The 21,571-nt window shown below is 51.0% G+C and overlaps 2 protein-coding genes across 4 annotated transcripts in view; both read right to left on the reverse strand.

Annotated features, from left to right (window-relative positions):
- CDH23 (cadherin related 23) overlaps positions 1-2,895 on the reverse strand; it is a 213,390-nt gene extending 210,495 nt beyond the window's left edge. Inside the window, exon 1 of one of the 2 annotated variants that reach the window (XR_008747265.1) lies at positions 2,866-2,895. The gene's annotated coding sequence lies outside the window, so the exon portion shown is untranslated. The remainder of the gene's footprint in view (positions 1-2,865) is intronic. The other variant, XM_055804362.1, reaches the window with a different exon arrangement.
- Positions 2,896-12,566: 9,671 nt separating this feature from the next.
- SLC29A3 (solute carrier family 29 member 3) overlaps positions 12,567-21,571 on the reverse strand; it is a 174,609-nt gene continuing 165,604 nt past the window's right edge. For both annotated transcript variants that reach the window (XM_055804427.1, XM_055804417.1), the window contains exons 3-6: positions 18,680-18,762; positions 17,398-17,624; positions 16,053-16,215; positions 12,567-15,343 (exon numbers count right to left, since the gene is read on the reverse strand). In XM_055804427.1, the coding sequence (XP_055660402.1) occupies positions 14,674-15,343; positions 16,053-16,215; positions 17,398-17,624; positions 18,680-18,762 (1,143 nt within the window). In that variant the 3' untranslated portion in view covers positions 12,567-14,673. The remainder of the gene's footprint in view (positions 15,344-16,052; positions 16,216-17,397; positions 17,625-18,679; positions 18,763-21,571) is intronic.

The following is a 21,571-nucleotide window of genomic DNA, read 5'->3' on the forward strand; positions in this document are numbered from 1 at the left end:
CCCATTTCAGCTGCAGAACCTGGGTTCTGATAGCAATACAAGCATGAAGGGATGAGTTTTCACGTTTGTAGGTCTAGGGCCACAAAAGCTCCAAACTAACCCTCACCCTCCTGTAACACCATTAAAAGTCTTACTGGAGGAAGCAGGACACTGTAGTGGGAAAAAACACAGAAGTTTTGGGATGCACTTTGAACTATTTATGCTCACAAAGCAAACCTCCAGCTAAATTAGTCAGGCTGCAATAGCCCAGCTGCAAGCAGCTGGGACATTTTACACCCTAATGAGAGGCCACAGGCCAACCCCTCATCAAGCCAACTCCATATCCTAAAGCTTCTTAAATTTAAAAATAATCTGTGCTCAAGACCATCTGCACAGAACATCTAAGAAACTTTATAAATTAAATCCTTTTTACAATGTCCTCACCACCCCAGCTGCTCCCGAGGTGTGCTCCAAAGAGGATTGCAGTGCCCTTTTTCTTTGCATACCTCCATCAGGTCAGCAGGGAAGCTACCATATCATGGACATTATTCTGGAGATCACTGCAGCTGGGCAGCAGAAACCATTTCTGGTGCTACCTTCCTGCCGTATTCATGTCTGCCCCTGGGAGGGACACATAGCCTCTTTGCCTGTGGGCCGAGTATCTTTCCCAGGCCCAGATACAGCAAACAGCCAAGCTGCACAGCTCCCACCTCTTGCAAACATCATTTCTCCCACTTATTACCCAAGAAAAAAAAAGAAAAGAAAAGAAGGAGAACATCAATTTTTACAGTTTCCCATAAAGGGAGTGTTTTACAACTTGGTCTTAAAACAAGGCATTGTATTTTCACGACACGATCTTGACTTGGCACTACAAAACCTACAGTTTGCCTTCTGAAACAAGAGAGCTTTGTGCTGGGAGAGGGAGGGAGAGGGACGGAGGAGGAAAATGGAATTGCAAAGGGATTTCCTCTCATCCTTCCCCAGGGCAGAGGAGAAAGAGAGGCAATGGTAAAACTCCCTCCCTCAAAACACTCACCTGCATTTTGACAAATGTGAATTTCCCATAGGAATACTTCACTCTCCTCCACCAAAAAAAATATTTTAAAGATTCATGCACCGGCTCTATCCCATAGCGCTATCATGCACCAAAGCCACACACACAAGGCGTCCTGTCCCAAGAAGACCCCAGGAAAGAGCCGGGCTTGTTGCATGCAGCCCCACCACATCAGACACCAGGAAGCAGCGGCTCTGACAGCGTTCCTGACCCCCTCAACATCCATCATGCCCAAGGGATCTGCCACCCACAGGGCTTTTCCCCCAACACAGGGTAAAAAAGCCAAACAACAAAAAACATGCACCAGCACAGAAAACTTCCCATTCCAGCATCACCTCCCCCAGAAAATAACAGTCAATAAGAAAGGCAGCTTAGGGAAATTACAGCAGTTGGCAAGAGGGTGCTGGCAGCACCCCTGGACATCGCCAACATTAGATTGGTTTTGAATTTGCCCTTCGCACATAGGGCAGCCATGGGAAAATCCCGGGCTGCACCTCTGCCCCAGCCAGCCCCACTATTCACCTGTGGACAAGCAGCACATAATCCTGTCTGCTGCATCCTTTCATTAGGCCAAATAAGCCACCCCAGCTCTTTTTTTTTAAAAAAAAGAGAGAGGGAAAAGTAAAGAACTGTTGCCTTTTCTGTCAACAGCCTTTAATTTTTTTTTTTTTTACCAGATCTTTACTACCAACATCACAGATTTTATATTTTCCCAATTAAATGCCTGTAATGAACACCCACACCCATATTTCTAATTGCAGATGGGTACAGGCTATTATTTATCCTCACACAGCATCCAAAAATCATGGACCAGAACAAAGGGGCTGGTGGCAGGTAGATCAAACTGGAAGACACCACTAAAGGAAAAGCTACCCCTGCCACAAAGAACTTGGAGCCGAAACGCCCCTAACGAACCCCAAACTCTGCAAGTTAAAAGCATGGGTAATGTCATTTAGCTGCCCGGTTTTAACAGGGACCAGACTCTTGAAGTTTGGGCATTTTCTGTAAATAAAGGCTCCGGCAACGACTCCAAACAGTTCGAAGCGAAAGATGTCGGGCCAAAGCTAAGTTGGATGCACACAGGGGTCGGTATTGAGGTGGTTAGGAAAACAGTTATTTCAAGAAAAGAGGATTGCCGGTTTTGTCAGAGATTAAGGAAAAGAGGAGCAAGCAGAGAGGCAGGATAAAAAAAAAAGAAAAAATAAATCTCAAATAAAGTGTTTTCTTAAGAAATAAAAAGAAACCAGTCAGGGCAAGTCTGTCGTTTTGCAAAGCTGTCTGCCCGTTTAATAGGTTTTTGAGAGGGCTCCAGAGGAGCCCAGCACCCCGCTGCCGGCAGCCCGGCCGGTGCGCGCCCCCGGTGCGGGACAGCCGCAGCCCCGCTCGCCAGAGAAACTTTGCAGCTCCGCACCCCGCCTCCTCCCATCCAAACTCCAAATTACAACCGAGGATGGGTTGGGGGGTGGGGGGGGGGCACACAGCAGCGCTTGCTCTTTCGGGGGCAAGGCGGTAGGCACCAACACACTTTTTCTTTTTTTGCTTTTCTAGAGAGGAGGAAAGGCTGTGCTTCCCGCCTCCTGCCATTGAAACCACCGCTCTGAACGACACCCCACCCACCCACCCCCCAAAAAAAAAAAATTATAACGACGGCAGCGCTCACCCCAAAGAAGTTGTCCCCTCGGTGGAAGCAAATACAGGGGGTTTGGGGAGGAGGACGGCGCGCGAACTGGCCCCAGGGGAGGGGGCGTGCGGGGTGCCAGCGGCCCCGCGCATCCTCCGCGCACCCCCCTAAATAAATGAACGCGGAATAAGGCAAACTCGCGGGGCATTACCTGCGGCGGTGGTCTCGGTGCCGAGTGTCAGCGGCGGTCCCCCATGACCCCCCCCCACCCCTCCTCGGCTGCCAGCCCCGCCGCCCTGCCAGCCGAGTGAGCCGCCACGGGGGGAGGAGGAGGAGGAGGAAGGGGTGGGGAAGGAGCCCGAGCGGCGGCTGACGCGGGCGGCGCAGCGCCCCTTGCCCAGGTAACGGGTATTTCAGCGCCGGCTGCACCCACCCACACACGCCACCCCCAGACCCCCGGCGCACCCCCGGGCTGGCAGGGTGCACCCCGAGACAGCAGTTGCCTCTTCAAATGCAACTTCAGCCCGAGGCAGGCGCTGGCCACATGAAGTTTAAGCTCAGCCTCTTTGGGTTTAATATTGTTTTTTCGGTCATTATTGCTATTTTTTCTGACCTCGGTGCAAAAGCAGCTGGCAGGCCCAGGGAGCGCATAAATCATACATGAGTGGGAAAGCGATACGGGCAGCACGCCGGCCTCAGCACCGCGCTCGCAGGCATGCCAGGAGAGCTGTTCAGTAGTATTTCTTCCCAAGCTCCTCTCCCTTGAGTGCTCAGAACCTCAGTTTCTACAGACACGGCATTGCATTTGCCATGCCACCCCTGCATGTTTCCACCTAACCCCTCACACTCCTCCAGGCCCTCCCAGCTTTCCTAAACCCAAGAGGAGGTCGCAGGGTAAATCCCTGCCTACAGCTCGAGCCACATGCAACTTTAAGGAAGGCAGCCAAATCCCACCGCTTTACCCCATTTCTTGTGTTCTTGGAAGCAACAAAACCATAGAAAGAAGCCTGCAACACCACCCGTCCCCACGTGCCTCAACCCCAGGAGGGGCCAGGACTTCAGGTCCTGCCCCCCCCCCCCCCACGTGCCTCAACCCCAGGAGGGGCCAGGACTTCGGGTCCTGCCCCGCTGCACACACGTACACAAGCCTCCCATCACTTGTGCCTTGAAGGAGCTTTACCTCCTTCCCACCAGGCCCCATCACAAGCAGCTTTAATTAAAATGCTAAACAAGTGCAGTTTGTACTGCTAAAGCCCCTCTTGGAGCCCTGCCTGGAGATGCCGGGAACATTCCCATCCACTCACCTTCACATCCCTCCTCCTAGAGCAGCAGTGGGCAAGTGCCTCCGCAGGAGCAGGAGGGGATAATTAAGCCCTTGCCTCTTTTGAGCAGCTTCTACTAATTATGCAATTACCACAGCTCCTGGGCTAATTGATTTGAATTGGACAGAGGTCTGGTACTGCTGCCCTCACCCTGACCCTGGGCATGGGGGCTCTGCAGTGGCCCCTCACCTGTGGAGAGCCCCCAGGATGAGGATCCCCCCTTCCCCTTGCTGGGCCTCCCCCAGATCGGGTTAAGCTGCAGGGCAGGGGCGTGCTAAGCCCCATATTGCACACCAGAGCCAGCTGTGGCACACCTGCAGCTGCTTTGGGTTAAAAACAAAAGTCCCTGACTAACAGCTGAGTGCAATGAGCTGTCTCCAGTTAACTGAGGTGCTGGCAAATAATTTACTCACATCACACCTGGGTTGTATTGGGTTTGCTAAGGATTTGCCCACAGTACCTTAACTTGTCCTAAAGTTGCAGGTCACATGGAGCGTAAAAAGTGCGGGGCTCCAAGCATCCTGATGAGCTGAGCCCACCACCAGCCAGCCCACGTGGTTTATCTCTCCTGGGCTTTTCTTCCCTCCCTTGTTCTCTTCATCGGCCCGGGGTAGGGCATACACAGCCAGGATACCTGCACCATGCCGATCCCATCCACATCCATAAAGTCAGGGAACTAATTACAGGAAGAAACAACAAAAAGTGGGGTGGGGGGACACAACCAAAGCAAACCCATATATTAAGCAACTTGAAGACCTGTTTCAGGCCTGGATGTTGTCTGTGGCCACTCTGACTTTGCACAAGTGATGTCTTGCTTAATGACTCTCATGATAAATTTGGGTCAGTGTTCCTACTTAAATAGAAGCACACCTCTCCTCTGCTTAATCGTTGCCCAGTTCCTGTGCCTTGGCTTCACACCACAGCTTTCAGCGTGCAATCTGGGCAGCTGGCTCTCAGCTCGCATCCTGACCAGTTTGAAGACCTGTCACCTCTTTTACATGTCGGCTCTAATGAAGCCAAGTTCCTCCTGGCCATAGGTCTGGCTTGGACTCCTGGTCCAATTCCCATTTGAGACCAGACTGCAGCCTTTTCCATCAGAGGGGCGAGGACTACTGGGATTTCACTGCCTAGGTTTACAAAACCCACGGGAATTCAGTATCTTGTGACCTGTATCTCCCTGTCAATCTTAGTTTAAATCAGGCAGCAAAAGCAATAGCTGCGTGCCGGCAGGACCTCAAACCAACTTACTGGGTTGACATTCCCAAGCTCCTGTCGAAGGAAAGCAACATTGCTCTGAGACGCAGCCAGTGGGGGATGCACCATCACAATTGCCTTTTAACAAGCTCATAGCTGGGGAAAAAAGGGAATAAAATGAAGCGATGCATTGTGAGCAGAGGGATGCTCCCAGTTGCCGTTGACCACCACAATTAGTGCCAACCCTACAAGGCAGAGAGCACAGTGGTTAGCTGGAGGGCTGTCCCTCCTGCTATCCCAGCCTTTCTCCATGGGCTCATTACTGAGAAACCTTTTTTTTTTTTTTTTTTTTTTTTTTGGCCAGATCTTGTGACCTCCCCTCTCCACCCTGCCTGTGCAAGTGGAGCAGCTAGGCAGAGCCTTCCCAGCCTCTTGGCACCACTTGTTCAACCTTGAAATTATACTGCAGGGCTTCTCCTCCTCTCATTTTCTATCTAACCACAGAACATTCCTCCATCCAGCTATCCCTATAGTGTATCACTCCTCTCTCTGCCTTCCCTGGCCTTTCTGCTGCAACAGGTGGGATGGCTGTTCATCTCTAAATCTTTAAACAGACAAAATATCACGTGGAAAGCAGGTAAAATGCAGGCACGTGCAAAATTCTGCCCAGCTAAGTACTGAATTATCTCTGCTTGCCACAGACCACATACTGCTGTGGACCCCAGGGTCTGCACAGACATCAGCTGCCTGACAGCCAGCATGTGCAATATTGTACCGTCAGTCATTTCTTCACACCTCCTTTTCCCCAGGAGTCTCCCACAAGTATCCTTTGACGTACTTCCCCAAACCACCATCCTCTTTCGGTAAATAAAACCTGTGCAAAAGTGCAGGAGGGCTTTTTGCTCAGGAAGAAGCAGCCCAAGCCCCTTGCTTCTCACTTCTTGGGGGACATGGTGATTTTGCCTCCCCAGGCTACAAGCTCCTTGGGGATGGAGGTATCCTCCACCACCCATGGCTTTCCAGCACCCCACATGGCAGTGTGCGTTGGGACAGCAGCACAAGGGAGGCAGCTCCCCACTGTGCTACCCTCTCACCCGAGTTGCAGAATTAATTTGTACAGCAGTCGCGGGGTTTTCTTTTTGACCACCTGTGCTGTGGCTGACGGTGAGCCGTTTCTTCCGGTGTGAAATTAATTTCCAGGTCCATTTCACACAGAATTTTAAGGCCAATATTAGGATCATGCTGTTTGTTTAGGAATTTATGAGTGAAGGAGGCTGGAGAGGAATCTGAGCAAAGTTCAGGGATTGCTTGCGTTTTTTTCTCTCTGTAGAAGAAAAGCACTGAAAAGCAGCTGGTTTCTTTTTTTGCTTTAGAAATACAGAAGTACCACATTTCAAATTGCATTATTGTAGGGTGATAGTCCATACAGAGGGTAAAGCAAATATGTTTAAAGATGGTGGGAAGGGCAGGAGCTGGGCACACATTTGAAGCATACACCCAATTCATGTGGCATGCTTGATCAGGGATCTGCCAGCTCATGTTGACAGCAGCTGAGCCACTCCTGGACCAAGCATCCCCAGCTGGGCTAGGGCAATGGGGACTAGATAGCCGGAGCTGCAGCCAGAAGGACCAAGGTGTGAGCTCCAAAAAGCCTTGCAGGGCCACCCCAAATGGACCTTGCCGAAGCCCTGAAGCTCAGCCCTTTGCAGACACCAAAGCAACTTGTTTGCAAAATGCATTGGCTCCCTTTGTAGCCCAAGATGGAAGCAGGCAGGACATGTCCTCTGCTAAGGTCACGGAGAGCCCAGTGACCCCTGGCTAGGGTTGCTATATTCCAGAAGGGGTTAATGACAGTAAGACCACCCCTTCGTAACAACTCTCTGAGTGGCTGGAGGTGCTTTTCACTGGCTTTTGAAACAGCCCTAGGTGTTTCCTACTGACAGGGAATGTTAGTAAATTCACAGAGTAGCGATGGTTTGGTGATGATTGTGACAGGGAATCTTGAGCAAAAGCAGTTACAGTGAGGGGGGGGCAGCTTTGGGAGCCGGGTCCTTTACTCCCCAGGGGTTGACTACCCCGTGTCCCTTCGTGCCACGAACCAAAAGCATCTCCTAGCTTTCAGCCAGCCCTACCTTAGCAGACAGGTTTTTTCCGGTGTTTTTCTCTTTCCTCCTCAGCAGAGTAGAAGGTGCCATCTGCAGGCACAGCACCCACACGGCAGCTCCAGCATCGCCCCTGCCCAGGCCAGGGTGCCCTGCTCCCACATGCCACCATTCCCCTGTCTGGTGTCAGGGGCTGCCCAGATCGCTGTGCCAAGGAGAAGATGACCTCCCTCTTGGCCAGCTCTTGGGCAACCGCTGTGTGTGACCCTGATGGTGAACCCAGGGAAACACCAAGATAAAAACACAAGGGGAGGTGATTGCCATTTGCACAGCTGGGAGGGAACAAGCAAAGGGGACACAAAGTAAATTTGGTCACACAGAGGTTTCCTCAGAGGAAACCCGGGGGGGGGGGGGGGGGGGGGCACCTATGCTGCTCGCCCAGTGACCCAGCTGCCAGCCCCATGGGTCTACCTGAGCTGCTCAGGCCCACGCCGTGCTCCTTTTCTGTGTTGCTCTGCTCTTCCAGTTGCCTCTTGTTTAATGCATTTTGGCTGGGTTCACATGCCTGTAATTTAAAGAGATAAGCCAGGAAAATAAGTACCTGTAGGAAGTACAAATAATACCTAATAAATTCTCCTCTGTGTGACTACGGAATAATGAGGGGTGACTCCCGACCAGCTGAAGTGAGGGTGCACGCAAGGGAGCGCAGGCTCAGCATGGAGTTATTTGCACTTTGTCTGTGAAGAGCTGTTGCTGCTGTTTTAGGTCAAAAATGAGGCTAGCAGGTCTCCGAGGTGATACATTTAAAATGGGAGTCAGGTCTTAGAGCTAAAGATCCAATGGGGCAACCACATGTTGCTGTTGAAGCTCCCAAGATTGCCCCCAGTAGAGGTGCAGGAGAGCTCTACCCACCTCATCAAGCCAAGGACTCACTAGGGTGGCAGAAAAAAGGTGATGCCAAAGAGCAGAGCTAACACCAGGCACATGTGCTTGCTCCTCGTACGCAGCCACAAGCCTGGAGCTTGCTCTCACTTTAAAACCTCTTCTCAAACCCAAGCCTTCTGCTTCATATTAAAAGCATTTGTCAAAGCAGATGCTCCATCCTGCGCTGTTGGGTACCTGAAGCTGTGCAGCGCAGAGCGAGACAGGTTACAAAATCTGGAATTGAAGCTGAGCTGGTGGGGGTGGAGGTGTGTACCCCATCCATCAGCAAGCAGAGATGGAAGAGGGAGAAGACCTGTTGGCTCGCTCAGCTTTGCCCAGCCTGCCACAGGCACACTGAAATTCGTGCTCAGCCAGCCCCAGATACTCTACCACCCCACCATGGCATGATAAATTAGGAGGAAAACTTTCTCAGCTCAGTTTGTTCTCACAGTGCCGTCCAACAGAGCACAAGCCTGTCTAATCAGAAGCTACAGTCCTTCACCATCTGTTCAGAGCCTAATTACAAATGCAGAAAAATAATGTGCTTTACAATTGCACCAGTAAATGCTGTAAATGATTTAAATGCATGCATATGTTCCCTGCAGAATTCAGCATGCATCTGCGACTTCTTCTTCTCACATTAGGCACACAAATCAAGGGAAAAAATACCCAGATCTGATGAACAGCATGTCCCTGGGATGGTGATTTTTATCCCTTTTTTTCCCCCTGCTGGAATGGCAAACAGGGCTTTTTTGTAACAATTCATTCAACAGCGTTTTCTTCGCTTCCATTTTAAAAACTGTTTATCACCGTTGTGTAAATATAGTACAAATTACTCTATAAAACATGTAAAAGGAGAACAGCAGCCGGGCAAGCCTGCAGCTGGCTGGCAAGGTTTCAAAGCTGAAGGTTTTTTTCTGGGGCGCTTGTGGAGGGGCAAGATCAGCTCGGCTCAACTGCTGCAGGCCGTGGCCCTCCCCGAGCCCCCACCAAGGAAGACAACCATGGCGTTTTGAGCCCTTGGCTCACTCACCCCTTTTCAAGAGGATGCTCACTGCAGAGGTTGGCAACCTTCAACCTTGTGCATGCAAGTATGTGCAAAGGGGAAAAAGGGGCAAGAGCCCAAATACCTTGAAAATGCCTTTTCCGTGGCTGTGGAGGGGGAGGAAGCAGCATTTTGGAGGGGCAGGTTTGGAGAGCATCACCTCGTCTGTGGTGGGGTGATGGCTCTCCGCATGCTGCCCGAGCGGCTGTGCAGACAGGGCGCTGTCTGCGAACCCTGCTGCCCATACAAATGAAGCTGCCACAGGGTGGTAATTAAGAACGAGGTCATGCATGTCGGCCCCTGGCTGGCCACGGGGACTGCCAGAGCTCATTAGGAGCTTTGCTGGGGTGCTGGGGACAGGCATGGATGCAGATGCACAGGGATGCTACGTGCTGCTGGGTGAACACCCTGCTGGGCACTGTGTACCACCACCCTAGCAGCCCCTGTTCCCACAGTTGAACCACCAAAGGCAATTCCACTTCAGCTGTCTGGGCTTTTGACCTGCAGTGCATCCCAGTAAAACACTGAAAGGATGAATCCTGCCCCAAAACACATACAATGGAGCAGCCAAGAGGCAGCAGAGCCACTCTTTGGTCATGACCAAGGTGATACTGAAGGATAACACGGTTGTTTCAAATATGCTTCCACTTCCCAAAGGGTAATAGTGCTGCACCAAAACCCCTATAATGCAAAGGCTGGTATCACTGATGGAGAGGTGGCAGCATTTCTACCCTGTGAGGCACTCTACCAAGTGGGAATGGGCTAGATAAGTGTCACAACCTGAAAGGAGCCATTCAGGACAAGCTCCCTCCCCTTGGGACTAACAACCAAGTTCGTGATCCTCTTGGGCTGAATTAAGATGAAATGACACCAGCCAACTAGTTTTATGATGTATTGGTGCACAATACAAGGCATGTGGGTAGATACAATAACTCAATGGCAGTTACTTAACTGGGTAACTTCACTGGATAAGCCAGTCCCATGCCACACGTTTCTAAGAAGAGAGAGAGAAGAGAGAGAGAAAGGGAAGAAATATCACCACGCATGGATCCAGTGGCATCCTGTTGGTCCTCTTCACCCTGGGTGTCTTGGTGGTGGTGGTGGTCCCACCTGAGCTTCCGGTGGCACCATTTTTATACAGCCCAAGTCTCAAAAGCTCTGCTGGGTTCCAAGAAACTTCATGCATACGTATGGTGGGTGCGATGCTGTGCGAGGGTAGGTGCGGTCTGGTTCCGCGCGGGCTCAGTGTATCCCCGGGTGGTCACACGGGGACCATTTTGGGGTCGCATCAGATGAGACCCTCCCCAAGGTCAACAACTTAGGACCCTGCACATGTGCAGTTAGTTGTTGACAGGCACCAAAACCACAGGATGAAAGGGTGGAAAAAATACCTTCTCAGTCCTGCCTCTGCAGGGCCAGAAACCGGTGTCCCCTTTCTTGTGACCGTGACACCTGCCACGTACCTCAGTCAGCAAAGCCGGTGTCTTTTTGTACCAAGCAATGTTTAAGGCCAATGTCCACTCATCTGTTCGCCACCACAAGGCTTTGAAGATTGGAGAGAGAGAAAGTCACTTGCAGCTGATGGGAGAGGAGTATCACTCCATAACAGAAGTTTCCTTTCCTCCTAGACCACATTTTAAAGGCACTTTAAAGCCCTGAATACCTACACTTCAATGCTCCAGCTCTGAAGCAAGGAGTAGCTGGCACCACTGAGCTGAGAGGACAAACAAAACAGGCATAGGCTCAGTTAGTCTGCTTTGAGCAGAAGCTGCAACAGATGCATCTCCACCACTTTCTGCCCTTTCATCCAATGCCCCCCCGCTCCCCGTACCCTCCTGTCTTACTGGTGTTGCTTTGCCAGTTTCACAGCTTTCATCTCCCCTCAGCTAGTTGGATTTAACACGGAAGACCATTGGAGAAACCAGCATGGGGCAGGCACAGCATCCTGACCAGACCAGGCTGCCAGCCCTCCACAGAGCCGGGGGAGCGCAGGGGCCCTCCATCCTCCGGCTCATTTTGCCAGCAATGCTGACCTGGAGTGCTGCACAAACGGTGGCTCTGCCAGTTGGTGCCGTGCAGGGATTCATGCCTATCTTTGAATTAGTTTCACTTCACGGGCCCACCCTCATGAATTTTGCAAGCACCTGCATGGCTCATTTTATGCCCACCGGTGAGATGAGGCCAAGCCCTGCAGAGGGCACAAGGTCCTTCCCCCCACTGGCCAGATCACAACCCACTTTCCTCAGTGAAAGATGGTGAAAACATTTACAGCCCTGCTAGTCTCTCTTAAGCAGCTGAGGGGATGGTGTTAATTAAAAGAGATAAAATCTGGCCATGCCGTTTTGCACAGGTGAGGAAATCCAATGGACTCAGCTCAACTCCCAGCCCTGCCCATACCTAAGGTTTTCCTCTGCACCTCGTGTTCCAGGTCCAAACAATGACCTGGGGAGCAAGTCCCTCTTGTAAAGCTCTCTGAGACCTAGAGGAAAGTAAGTGTAATTGCCTAGTTAAACACCATAAAGTAGATTTGGACGCTCACAGCATTTCTGCTGGCTATTCTGCCTTGATGCTGGTGTAGAGCAGGGAGCCCACATCATTCCTGACCTGGAAACCAGGGCCAATGGCTGCATTCCTTATCAAAGACATATGATTTAAAACCATGAAGAAATAAACTTGTTACATTCCAACCAATGCATCTGACATACAGCATCCTTCATTCTGCCTCCCAACCACAGTTTCCCTCATCATTCTGTATTTTCTTATCTTGAGCTCTTTTATATGGCCTACACAGAGCATCAGATGTGACTGCCCCGGCACTATACAGCAGTAATTACCTCCCTGCTGTTATATGCTGTACCCTATAAATTACCCATCCCCTTTTGCAGGGGGATTCCCCCACATGCTCATGGCTCAGGCTGCCTGTCAGCATCCATCCCTGTACCACAGCGCTCCACCAGCACTCCCTGCTTTATACCAGACCTGATTCTTGCCCAGTTTGAACCTGTATTGATTTTTCCCCTCAATTCTCTAACTTTCCTTAGCTGAATAACATCAAAGACAAAGGATAAATTCCCTTTTTGCTTGCTTACCCTGCAGATGCAGGAAGTATGCTCCCCGCACCTACCTGTAGGTCATTTGGAGATATTAAATTAGAATAACTGGACTCTCAAAGCAATTCTTTCAGGGCTCCTTCACCCAGCCCTTGTAGTGATTTCTCCAAGTTTACAGTCCAAGCTGGGAGAGAAGGATGACAAGAAGGAAAAATGCAAGCTAAAATGGCATGCATCAGTGTATCTCCAAGAGAAATCACTCCATACACCAGCAGTTGCACAGTACCTAGAATCGTCTTTATTAGTAATGCTACTGGATAATTAAGTTCTATCTCAAGAGGTATTTCATCTGTAACATGAGGGAGAGGATCAGCAGAGGTGCAACACAGTCAGCAAACAAGCAGAATCTCATGTATCCTGAGCCCAGAGGACAACGTATGAGCTGAGGAGAGCAGGTCGTGTGGCAGGGTCTCAAGTGGGAAGCACTGAAGGCCACAAAGGGACGTTTCAGTTGCCAGCAAGAGGTTGGCTTGGGCTTTTCTGCCACGACCAACTACATTACTCCAAGCAATGCTCCAGCACCCACGGACACGCTAGCAGCGCTTACCCCCATGAGCAGCACCCAGCCGGCTGGCCGGCATCGCTACCCTCAGCCCCTGGGCTGCCCTTCAGGCTGAGGTGGACCTTCACCTGGGTCCTAGCCGCTGGCCAAGCGCCAGGGGCTGAAAAGCTGCAAAACTACCAAAGCAACAGGGTTAAGAGCCCGCACATGGAAAGTCATGTGCTGTAAAGCTGCTCCTCGCTACTGTATGCCCTGTACATTTTCCACTCATGTCTGGAATTTACATTTAAATAAAAATCAGCCGCAAAGCAAAACTGTGTGTATTGCCAACGAGCCTGAACTCAACACTGGAAATGATTTATATAAAAAACCAACACCCACCAAGCCTACATGTCACCTCATGGCAATAACCACCCTTGGTCCTGCTGTTCTCCCAGCAAAGCCAGGGCGGCTGCAGGTGGAAAGGCACCAGCCCCTCGCTAACCACCACATCCAGCACGAGACGGAGACAGCCTGGCAACCCAGACCAGCAGCTTCACTGCTACTTGATCAGGCAGGTGATGCTGAGAGAGCATCCCACTAATACAGCATCTGCTAATAACCCAGTTTTGAAGGAACTATTTTCCATAGATAGCATCCCTAAGGCACCAGCTGCAATACCAAGTTATGCTGTTACATCCTTACTTACCAGTTCACCTCTCCTAGATGACAAATCCACCCAATTTGAGAAAATGAGTACCATAATTGTATTTAGTTCAAGCTGCATTTGCATATGGAAGTTTAAGTGACTTTAAAAGCCAGTCCTCTTTGGGTGGGCCACATTTGGGTATCACAGTAGCTCACCCCCTCTGAAAACATCTGGAGACCATATGCCACCTGTCTACAAAAATTAATCAGCTTTCTGCTATTAACATCACATCAGAGCCTCTCTAATACTTCTCCCTGGCTTTTACAGACCTTTCTCAATGCAGACTAAAGGCGCCTTAAAAATCTTGAGTTAGGACCACTTAGCATTTTTCATTCCTTGGGGCTCAGCTGCAGACAGGTAAATTGGTGTCCACAACCATCACACTGCAGTCACAGCAGGAGAAATGGCCCCTGGCTGGCCACAACATACAGCTCCAGCACTAGTAGCACCGTGCTGGGAGGTGGATGGTCCCTCAATTCAATCTAATCTGGAAAAATTAAAGCAAGCATTAGTCAAAATGGAGAGGTTTCCCTTATATGTGCTTTTTTGTGGCATTAATGTATGAAATTTCCCTGAAATGTCGCCCTGCTCACAGGCGCAGCTGCTACCTGCTCCTGAAGCTTGCTTGAAGGTGCTCAAAGGCTCGAACCCCCTTTAGCTCAACACCATCATGGCAGCTTGATAAAGGGGAATCCCCGCGAGACCACCAAAACACCGCAGGGCTAAACTCCTAGCAATGAGGCAGAAAAACCCAAGGTGCTGTCAAAAACCCTGGCTTCAGTTTAAAAGCAGCATGGTGGCACCAACAAGCCACCACCCTTGCCCACTGGCACTGGGGTGAGAGCCAGGTTTCCCTGTGCTCCTGGTGCCCCCTGAGGTCCCTGGGGAGGATGAGGCTTTTTTGGTCCATTTGGTCCAGTCAAGCCAGGGAGTGACAAAGGTCCAATGGAACCTCCCAAGCACAGGGGACCCCACTGCCCAGAAGGAGGACTTTCCCTGTGGATGCAGCTCCTCCTGCCAAGACAGGTGGCCTGCCCCAAAATTGCAGTGTGCCTGGCTTCTTGGGGAAAAAAACCCACTAAATACCCAACAGCAGTACCACAAACCAAGGTCAGCCCCCCTGGCTGCTCCTCTACACGAGGTGGACAATGAGAATGGAGCAGGCGGACCCCACAGCCAGCCCCAGCATGAGGTAAAACGTCATCAACACCCCCGCAGCCTCGGCCAGCTCTTTTGGCACAATCTTGGGGCCATAGACCATGACCAATGTCCCCAGGTAGCCATTACTCAGCCCCAGCAGTGCCGTGAAGACCACTGGGTAGACATCTCGGTTGAAGACCACCGCCTGGATGTGAGCCCGGGGTTGGTAGTTGCTGAGAATGAAAAGAGGGAGGAAGATGGTCCTGAGGAGGACAAGGGCGGGCAGCAGCTTGCTCTTGGGGCCGGGGACCTGGATCCAGGCAGTGACCTGCCTCCCACACCAGTCAGCAAAGTTGTACAGGAGGAAACTAGTGAGTGGCACAAAGTACTTGGTGCTCCACAGGCTTCCTGAGGACTTACTGACAGACTCAATGTTGGAGGAGAGAGAAGGGAAGATGATGATGGAGATGAAGAAGACATAGAAGAGGCAGAAGCCAAGGAGGGCGGTCTTCTGCAGGATGGGGCGAAGAGGGGGGATGCCAGTGCTTTTTGCAAGGAAGGATGTATTTGTGGTGCCTCCTGGCTCTGCCTTGTCCTCTGTGGAGCTGTTGGGTGGCATGGTGGCCAGAGATGGGCTCTCCTTCTGGCTGTTCATGTAATACCTGGAAAAAGAGAAGGAGGGAGATTATTAGCCAAGTTGTGGTGGGGAGGGAAACACAAACTGAGATTTGGAGAGAGAGCAGGAGAGAAGTTGGTGACACAGGGGTGTCTGCTGGACCCAGTGAAGGAGGTTGCAGCAACCCCATCGCACCTCCAGCTCCTGCCTCATATGGAGAGGTGCCCCTTAGGGACCCACTCACCCCCTTCCACACTGTGGGGATCCCTTTACACCATTGGTGGTTCACAGAGGGGACCTATTGCATGCAGCCATTTAGGGGGCCAGGTGGCTTTGGGGATGCAAGCACCAACAAGACCAATGACGCATGCACATTAGTGCATGATGTTGCAGATATGGACGCACTATGGGGACCCATCTGACTGGCTGTTTCTAGATTACAGCTTTCTGCTGACTTCACACATTTCAAAAGCCCTGGTGTCAGCATCCCGCTTCCCCAGAGAGGTGAGGTTTTGCCAGAAACTCATCACGCGCCAGGGCAGAAGCCCAGTTTCAGTCTGCAGTTTTGGTCAAATGGGGAAGTGTGGCTGAGCGGTACAGTGTCAGAGCTGGAGCACATGAGGTGGGATGCTGGGGGGTGACAGGGCAAGGACCAGCATAGCAAGCGTCCCCGCAGCAGCTCTACTCAGCATCAACAGTAGCGATCCCCCGCAACCCATGCTTGTGGGATGCCCGTGGCAGACTGGTGCACACACCTGGAGTACTCTAGCTTGGGAAGGAGAAGGTACACCATGATGCAGATGACGATGAAGATGTCTGCAGTGAGGAAGTAGGCCAGGGCACTGTCTGTAACATCAGTTGCTGCTGCCAGGTCTATCACAGAGGCGACGGCGCTGATTGTGCCACCCATGGCCTGACCTGTGTGGGGAACCAAAGACCTGGAGCTCAGTGCCTGGGGGCGAGCCAGCCTGACTGAGATGGGTGCGGGTGAGGGACATTGAAGTGGCAGAGAGCAATTCACAGCACCTCCAGCAAGCAGGACTTTGATGCAGAGAGGGAACTCGGAAACAGCAGCATCCTCTTATTAACAGCTTCCGGCATGCACAAACACCCCAGGGGAAGCAGCTCATCCCCTGCCCCACACGCTTGTCCCCAAACCCAGCTCAGGGTGTAACTGCAGACACCACCTCATCTCCATTTCCACACCTTGCTGCAACACCGCTGTTTGTGGGACGGCATCACCACCCAGGTCCCATCCTGCATCCCCTTCCAACACAGCTGCAGCACTACACAAGGGCCACAATGAGACCCAACATGCTGGGCTTGCACAAGCCAAGTCCTGCAGAGAAGGTCCAGACCCTGCCCAAAGCCTAAACCTGGCTTTACATCAGCACATGTGTAACCACCTCTCTTCTGCACTCCCCCAGACAGAAACTCAAGCCAGCAGCAACAGGTATGCCATCTTGGGGATGCAGTGATTTCCCCCAGTGGGCTAAACTCATTAAAACACTCCTGTCTCGGCCCCAGGAAAAATTTCTCCATCTTGATTTTTTTTCCCCTTCCCCTCTTTGTTTGTCAGCCACTCCAGCACATTTATAATGTTATCAAACCTCCAGGCAGCTCATCACTCATGGCTCCCCTCGTCACTCATGGAGATGCATGGAAATGCTGAACAGAATGGAGGTGAACAATGCAAAGCTGAAGATTCCTCCAGCTGCAAACCGAGGAGCTAAGGGACTTATCTCCTTACCCCCCTTTTCCCTGCACAGAACAAATAACCAGGTCAAGGTGGTTGAACGAGCTGCTCTGCAGGACGTTCATTCCCTGGGGAGGGATGGTGAAGGACCCACTTTCCTTGTCTTTGCTGAGCCCTCAGCACTTCGGTTTAAAGGTATTTACAGAAATGAAAGCACCAGCTCATGTGACCGAGCATGTTTCTCCTTCAGTAACTTCCCTTTATCTTTAGGACAAAGTTTCTAAAAATAAACCCATTGTGAAAACACATCAGATGCATGCAGGAGAGAAAGAAAACCAATCACCCAACCACAGAAAACCCAAGAGCACGATCCCACCAGGACAGCACTGCTGGGGGACACCAACCGGAGATCAGTGCCTGCAAGTTCTTCATGGGGAAGCAGCTGCTCAGACCAAAGATGCTGCTGGTGAAGATGGTTGAGGCGCTGCTGATGACGACCACGCAGCCAATGGTGAGGGCAAAAAAATGGGTGGTCCAGGTGGAGGTGTCTACCTTCACTAGCACCGTGATCACCAGGAAGATAGCCAGCATGATGAAGAGGGAGGACAGGATCCGGATGCTGGCAGGCACCCTGGGCACAAGGGGAAAGAGAGATTCCCGCGTTTAAAACTATAACATGAAGGTGTGATGCAGAGGACGCCAACTCCTCTGCTGCAAGGATCAAAGAAAATAAAGAAAGGTGTCGGGAGATGAGGAATAAAAAGTAATTATTTTTCTCAGACGCCTTTAGATGTTAACTCTGCAGTTTCCACTTTTGCCATCAGTAGGACTAAGCCTATAAGCCCAACTGAGCTGTCAATACCCACTTCTCCCAGAAATCTGAAGCTATCCCCATCGCTGGAGCAATGAACAGCAGCAGCAATAAAGCCTGCCTGGGAAACACGGCAGGCTGGGTGAAAGCAAAACCAGGCATATCGTTACCAGATAATTAGTTGTTTGAGCATGGGGGTTACTTATTACCCAGCGGAGAGACTGGCTGGGCTGGCCTGGGGTGTGGGACGGAAGGGCAAGGCAGAGGTGGGGAGCCACACCGGCAGCTGAGATCTAGAGATCAAGCACACAAACACGTCCTTCTTTGCCCGCAAACGTGCAGGAGTTTGATCTGGCATAAGGAAGGGTACAAATGAAGGGATGTGGCTATTTTAGATTTAAATCAAGCTTGCAACAAGGCACAGATGGTCCATTTCCTAACCCAGTTCAGTGGCTGGTAGGACTAGAGCAAGGTGTTACTCCTGCCTGGATGAGTTCAGCTCTCGTCAGCCCATCCCCTGGTAACAACAATGGCATTTTTAAGAGGAAAGACCATTTGCCAAGCAATTAACCAAGGAATTTACTAGGAATTTATTTACAGTAGTGCAACTCAAGCCAGCTCCAGGCACAGGTGCTGCTGGCTGGGAGCAGGGTGCTTCACTCCGCTTCATCTCAGCCGGTTGCAATTCAGGCAAGGACAGACAAGGGGATTTTGGCTGCACAGGGAGGCTCATGATGCCCTATGTGTCCCATGGCTTCCCCGCAGGGGAGGGGGAGACTGAGCTGGGAGCCATGGCTGAAGCCGGAGAAAGGAGTGACACAGGCAAAGCCAGGGAGAGCCGCGGCTAATAGACCTGGGAATAGAGCAGCACTTACTTGTTGACCAGCAAGAAGTTGCCGACCAGGCACAGCACCGAGGGCACAGTTGAAGCAATGGAGATATAACTCTCAAAAAAGTCCTGCCAGGAAAAAAAAAAAAAAAGCAAAGAAAAACAGGTGTGTGTGGGGGGAACAACACATGAATTTCAGGTCCTAAATACGGCATGATACAGCACGCATGGGGAGTTACGATCATAGAGCCATAGAACTGTTTAGGCTGGAAAAGACCTTTAAGATCATGGAGTCCAACCATTAACCCAACACAGCCAAGTCCGTCACTAAACTGTGTCACTAAGCACCACATCTACACATCTTTTAAATACCTCCAGGGATGGTGATTCCACCACCTCCCTGGGCAGCCTGGTCCAATGCTTGACCACCCTGTCAGTGAGGACATTATTCCTAATATCCAAACTAACCCCCACCCTGGTAGAACTTGAGGCTGTTTCCTCTTGTCCTGTCACTTGTTACCTGGGAGAAGAGACCAACCCCCACCTGCCCGCAGCCCCTGTCAGGCAGCTGGAGAGAGTAACAAGGTCCCCCCTGAGCCCCCTCCTCTCCAGGCTAAACAGCCCCAGGTCCCTCAGCTGCTCCTCATCAGACTTGTGCTCCAGCCCCTTCCCCAGCTCCGTTGCCCTTCCCTGGACACGCTCCAGCACCCCTACGTCCCTCCCGCAGTGAGGGGCCCAAAACCGAGCACAGTATTCGAGGTGCAGCCTCACCAGTGCCAGGGACAGGGGGACAGTCCCTGGCCTGGTCCTGCTGGCCACGCTGTTTCGGACACAAGCCAGGATGCTCTTGGCCTCCTTGGCCACCTGGGCACACTGCTGGCCCATGCCCAGCCGGCCATCAGCCAGCACCCCCAGGGCCTTCCCCGCCAGGCAGCTTCCCAGCCGCTCTGCCCCAGCCTGTGGGGCTGTGTGGGGTTGCTGTGACCCACGGGCAGGACCCGGCACTGAGCCTGGTTGAACCTCATACAATCGGCCTCGGCCCATCCATCCAGCCTGTCCAGATCCCTCTGCAGAGCCTTCTTGTTCTCCAACAGGTCAACACTCCTCTCCAATTTGGTGTAGGTGTTCACCTTGTTGCATTGTAGCATGTGTTGCAAAACTGCTCAGGACAATAGGCAGCAGGAACGGCCCCGGGGTGGGGGGGGTTGTCCTGTCCTGGGACATTTCAAGAAATCAGGGACATATAAACTTCAGAAGCACAAATGGTTAAGGAAATACCTGCCTTGGTGCTGCACTGGCCTCATGGGGCAGCACCCGAAATAAGGAGGTATGAATCTATCCTGCTAGCTGCAGCATCCGGGACAAATCCCCTGAATGTTTCATCTTACTTGAGCTCTGTGAGCTGTTTTTTATAAATCAGGGCACAAAAGCATTAATATTAGTTAACTGCCTCAAAAGCCTGTGATGGTTAGCAAACCTGTGCATCCCCTTTCATGCAGTGACCGCAACACCATGCCTGAGAACGTGCTCCAACAAAAGCAGGCTGAGTGGGGACACAGGGACACTATTTTCCCTGCCAGTCTCCCTCTCTGCATGCACAAAACTCATTGAGAAACTATATTGAGACTCAACACACATTTACTCTGGGGGCTTGTATATCGTCCAAGCAAGTTGGTTGCAGCATCAGTCAACATACACCAGCTCACCTCACACAGAGGTCAGGCTGGACACACAGAAAGCAATAACCATGGCAGAGAGAGAGAGATTTCTTTGCCAAGATTGCAGCCAAATGCTTACATTTTCAATCCATTTTATGTATTATGCTGTTAAAGCACGTCTGCTCCATCTTCTCCCCTCAAGGTGCTTAATCCCTTGTTTTTCCTGTGGGAATCTCAGCCAGCAGGTAGGACGAAGCTCGCAAAGAGTTTATGACCTGCATATCCACCCCCATCATGATGGGCTTTCATTTTCTGCAGTTATCTAGCTACAGAGATGGGGCCATGTCACGTCCGAGTGCGAGAAGGCACTTGGCACATTTTCTCTGCACATCACCTTTTTTTTTTTTTTAGCTTTGCATCCTAGTCTTTTAATCAGTTTACAAGCACATTCACCTATTCTTCCCTATCAGGAGCTTTACTGTAAGCAACAGGAAATCTAATAATCTCTCCTAGAGGGTCCATATAGATGGAGACATAAATGCCTGCACTTACGGCATCGGCTTAGTGAAGCAGAAAGCTCAAAACACTATGGCCATATGATAAATTACAGGAGAAAAGACAAAGCAAAATGCAAAGCTGGCTGCTAAAACTAAGACTTATTTACCAACCTACTTAAAACAAACGCCCAAACCAGCCTGGGGATATTTAATATACTTCCAAGTTAATTTTCTTTTCTGTTTGGGGAGGAAAAAGGACTTTATAACACTTTCCACGAAACAGAAGTGTACTTGAAGTACTCCAGCAGAGATGCTGCATTTCAAACACCCTGGGGAAATGTTCATTCATTCCCAGTAATGTGCTCACAACAGTGGTGGGAAGAAAATTGGGAAAGTATTTAAGGCACTAAGGAGCCTGCACTGCACTGGGAAATTTTACCTTGCTTTACGCATGGCCAAACCCTGCTAGAAAAGAAAAGTCAAGTAGAAGGGTTTCAATTGCTGTCATTTATGTGAAAAAAGAAAGCCTTCACGCCACATTTTTAATACAGCAGCAGAATGAGGAGTGGCAAATTTAATCCATGCACAGACCAATGGAAAATATCAGACTCCGCACCCATCTCACCTCTTCAGTCCTGCTCCTTAGGTGCTAATCCAGCTCAGATGGTAATTGTTCTCCATGGATGGATATTCCCACCCATCACAGATATGCTTTCAGAGCAAACTTTTGTCTATGCAAGATATACCTAGCTCCTCTCCCTTTCTGCTGAGCCCTCCTTGACC

The sequence above is a fragment of the Falco peregrinus genome, chromosome 1 (assembly GCF_023634155.1).
Source record: "Falco peregrinus isolate bFalPer1 chromosome 1, bFalPer1.pri, whole genome shotgun sequence".
NCBI lineage: Eukaryota > Metazoa > Chordata > Aves > Falconiformes > Falconidae > Falco > Falco peregrinus.